The following is a 4,716-nucleotide window of genomic DNA, read 5'->3' as shown; positions in this document are numbered from 1 at the left end:
ATGTACAAACTTAACGTTGGCATTGGGGTACTTGATCAGTCTATATGAGGCTATGGTTTTTTGCCAGAAAAAGGAGCCAGCTTTATCTTGATTTTTTCATGTTTTTGGCAGTGTATGGATCCACAACATATAGAGATATTGTGTGTTATAAGTTATAACTATATGTCTCTCAAAACACTTTCACACAAAAGGTCTAGTGTATAACAATATTCACCATATTATTCATATTTGATACGAAAAGAAAACAGATGTCTGCTTAGATACCATATAGAATATATCGAGCAAAATTCACCAAAACAAACATCAAAATGTTTGAGCAATCAAATATGTCACCACAAAAATGTGGAACTTATTACAAAGTGTTATCATCATCAATAAGAAGAGTGACCAAATGACCAATTCATCTTAGGTTTACCCATGGTCCATGCATTCAATGACTTAATTTTGATAGTCTCTGTCCCATTATTAAAGACAAATAGATGTGCATTATCATAAATTGCTAATGTCGGATAAACCCTTGATGTGATACATGTTTTTCCTCCGGCACCAAAGCTTTCTACTACTGAGTGATCAATCTGTAAATAAAAATAGGAAGTGAGATCAATAAAATACAGTATGGGGATATACATAAATAAAGAATATGGGAGAAATGAATTTATTTTCTTGGAAAATAAATGAAAAAAACTTACCAAACTCCTCAAAGACAATGTCTTGTTTGTTAAATCTACATCTACATATCCAGCAAATGATGGCTTGTACATTGTCTTATCATTCTTGAGGGTTGATCTGATCATCATACAAAAGAAAAATAAATAGATAACTTAAAGTTAAATAATGAGTTTAGACTTTAAACTATAATAGATTTACCAAAACTATTGATAATGAGTTATGTGGATTTTGAACCTCCAATAATAAACCTCATATATAGAAATATATTAGATATATAAATGATCACTATGAGTTAAACTAAATAGAACTTGTTTAATCCTAATTTATGTCGTTAAGGTGTAAGACTGAAAGAAAAAATAAACAAACCTTGAGGCATCAGAGCACATGAGAACCTTATATTTATCTTGGGCCTTAAAAACTCTGAAAAATACTGGCGTATATTCTTCCAAATTTTGAGAAGCCAAAGTTAAGAGCCCAAATGGCCCAAGTCCCCCTTGCACCGTTGAGCCTTTAATGGCGCATACATCTTGAGCATAAAGGTTATCCCAATTGGGATCAAATGGCTCTGCCTTATCCAAACTTGAAAATGAAAATGTCACTTCAACATCAGCCTGCAATTCTCATTGACTCCCTAATTTAGACTCTTTTTTTTATGCAACAATATGATACAAAATGAAAAAAAAAAAAAAACAAGAAATTCAAACCTGTGCAGGTGTGATTCCTTTAACTTCAATTTTATCTCCTTTGTTTAACTTGCGATTACTTAATTGCACCTTTTGCTCTCTTAGAGTTTCTAATTCTTCGACAGGCCATTGGACCAATTGCTTTCCACTAGGATCAAGCCATAATTTGCGGGGAATAGTTTGAATTCCTGCCCATCCTTTCTTGACATCGTCATTGACAGTATCTGATTCATTAGCCCAACCCCACATAATTCTTCGATTTTTGCTAGGGTCATAGAATGATTTAGATGCATAATAATTACCATAATCAAGCCTCAATCCCTTCCAACCATCGATAGAAGTCTTATCTGGAATATACCTATCTTTTTTTGTATCATATATACCAACTGTATAGTATTCAAACCTCGTAACATCAAGACTAACTTTAAGAGCATGTTTAATATTTTTCTTGTTGTATGAGGCATCCAATCCATTTGTACCATGCAATAACACTGGAAAAAAATCAGGACATTCCCAATTTCCAGTACCGTCAACTGAATGAAGTGGATGTTGAATCTTGGTCCATTTCATGAAATTTTTACTTTTATACAATATTGCCAATCCTTGTTTTCCCCACACACTCCCTATCAAGGTTCTCCAATAACCATCCTGACCCAACCAACATGTGGTTGGGTCACGGAATTGGGTCTTGTTAATGCTAACGTCAGCGACAATTAATGGGTTGTTATCGGGCTTGATCCATTTACGAAGAAATGGATCGGATATGTTGGCTGGGATTGCATAGTTTTGGACTTGGGTATTTTTTGCATCGACGATTCCGGTGTAGAGGATAATGGGCTTGTTGTTGGGTAAGATTGTGGCTGACCCGGACCATGTACCATATTTGTCAAATACTTCGGATGGATAGATTCCGGGCTCAAGTGGGATCCAATTAATCAAGTCGGTTGAAACTGAATGGGCCCAAACAATATTTCCCCAAACTGATCCATATGGATTGTATTGGTAGAATAGATGATAGACACCATTATAGTACATTGGGGCTGTTTGGTATAAAAGATTATATTAGAAAAAAAGATAATTAATTATAAATAAAAAAGATAATTAAATAAATATGCAATTATTAAATTTAACAAAATTACTAAAAGGGGGAAATTTTCTAACTCACCATTGGGATCTGTGTTCGTTTGAAGCATCCGATGGTGGCCATGCATGCAAATAAAATATTCATTAGCAAATATATAACTTAATGAAATTATGATAAGATATATATGTTTACAAATTAAATGAATTTAGTTTAATCAAATCTCAAAGGAAACAAATATGAAGTAAACAAGATGGCTATGATCTTCCAGAACAAAGAAATTATAAAGTCAATTCCGTTTCAATTTATGTGAAGGTGTTTGACTAGATTCTAGTACGAATGTTTAAGAAAAAGCTAAGGTTATTTAAAACTTTCATAGAGGAGATTTCCCAGTCACTTAGCAAATCCCAACCCTAGTCAGAGGGAAACAAGTCGAGATTTGAAATTTATGAATTTTGAACTTATCACTTAATACATTGCTCGTTACGATATTTAGAAGTTTTGAAATTTTGTCATTTGACTTGACACAGAGTTTAAGAAAATAACGTAAACTTTTAAATTTTGTGGTCTTTAATATTTGTAGATGTACTAAAATATTTTTCAATTGCGTAGATCTTAAATAAGTTATGTGAAAAGCTATTAGGAATCAGATAATAGTTGTCAAAAAAGAAAAAAAAATGAATTAAGACGAAAAGTAAAACAAGTAAATTGAAATGGAGGGATAGTTCAGGATGATCAATCAAACACCCTTATATATAAGTCAAAATTTATTATTCATACATATATATATTAAATCTTGAACACCCGAAATTTCTGACTTCACCCTAGGAATACATTATTATCAATTAGATTACATACACAACTTGGCCTCCAACAGTGGTCTCTATAAAATCCAACCCACATGTGATGAGATGTATAATACATACTATATATTAATTAGTATGTACATGTTGAGTACAATATCCATTATATTTACGTGAATGCTACTTACTAGAGTTGCTTGCCACAATGTGGTGGTTCAAAAACAAGTGAAGTATATTTATTTCCAGCAGTTTAATATTTCTTATTTAAATATTTTCTTCTTCTATAAAATAAAAATAAAACATACACAGACAAGAAACAAATCATTGACAAACCTATAACACCAAAAGTACTTCCAAAAAAGGTATGAATATCACGTAGTTTCATCTTTTTCCTTCCTTCGATGTTGGATATCTACGTTGAGAGTTGAGACATACGATAAAATTTGAATTCGTACATTACAGTGTCCATCTTTAAGATTGGCGTTTTCAATATATTTTTTTTCATTCTTAACAAGTCGAACTTGAAATCACTGATTAAGCGTGGATAAAATCTCAACCATCCGCAACCACATACTTAAGTTTTTTTTACATACTTAGTTTCATTAACTCGAAAGCCGTACAACAACAATAACATATCTAATGAAATTTCACTAAAATGAATCCAGAGAGGTTAAAACGTACACAAATCTTACCATTACCTCGAGGAGGTAGAGAGACTATTTCCGATAGACATTAACTCAAAAGCCATCAGAGTAAGAAATTAAAATAACTGAATATTAATATTTCCAGTCAATGACCAATTATAGCTGAATAAACAAAATCTAGTTATTCAGAAACACAGCAAAAAGATAAAAATCATGAGGTCATAATTATAGAATGCAATGATCGTATCTTATCTCACATACATATATATATGCACCACAAAATTATAACCTGTTCTTACATGTTAATTGTAGTATACTATTGTACTAATAACATTAAAAAAATATTATATTATCGAAATGTATAACTTAAATCGTACAATAATATTTATATAAATGAAGGTATGAAAAAATGTACGTACCATTGATCCAGTTTTTAGGAGGTTGAAAATGATAACCAGTTCTATGAACATTTTTCACATCAACCGTGCTTGTAGATTGCAACCCTGGAAAAACTTTGTGTGAAGCATTAACGCCATTGTTGAAAGATAAAATTATGGAGAAATATAACAAAAAAATTGGCAAAGAAAAAAGAGAAGACTTTTTTAAACAATCCATTTCTTTTGGGTTTTGTTTGAGATGTTCTTTATTTGTGAGGGGGAAAAGGGTATTTATATAAATTATTTAGAGAGAGAAACAACAACTATTAAAAAATTATTTGATTTAAATCGAATTTCTACGAGATAAGACATCCCATTAGAGTTGATTCGGAGGTTATGTTAAACCCTAATTCACGCCTATATAAAATGGTATATATATATATATATATATATATATAT

At 31.4% G+C, this 4,716-nt stretch overlaps 1 protein-coding gene across 1 annotated transcript; it reads right to left on the bottom strand.

Moving 5' to 3' along the window:
- Positions 1 to 371: 371 nt before the first annotated feature.
- LOC102604560 (beta-fructofuranosidase, insoluble isoenzyme 1-like) lies at positions 372 to 4,495 on the bottom strand. Its single transcript, NM_001287886.1, is given in 6 exon segments — positions 372 to 575; positions 690 to 786; positions 1,036 to 1,280; positions 1,374 to 2,392; positions 2,518 to 2,526; positions 4,300 to 4,495. Coding segments are annotated over 6 exon segments (1,770 nt in total).
- Between the last annotated feature and the right edge of the window lie 221 nt (positions 4,496 to 4,716).

Source organism: Solanum tuberosum, unplaced genomic scaffold, assembly GCF_000226075.1.
Source record: "Solanum tuberosum cultivar DM 1-3 516 R44 unplaced genomic scaffold, SolTub_3.0 scf00008, whole genome shotgun sequence".
Taxonomy (NCBI): domain Eukaryota; kingdom Viridiplantae; phylum Streptophyta; class Magnoliopsida; order Solanales; family Solanaceae; genus Solanum; species Solanum tuberosum.
This window is presented reverse-complemented; position numbering and strand designations above follow the sequence as displayed.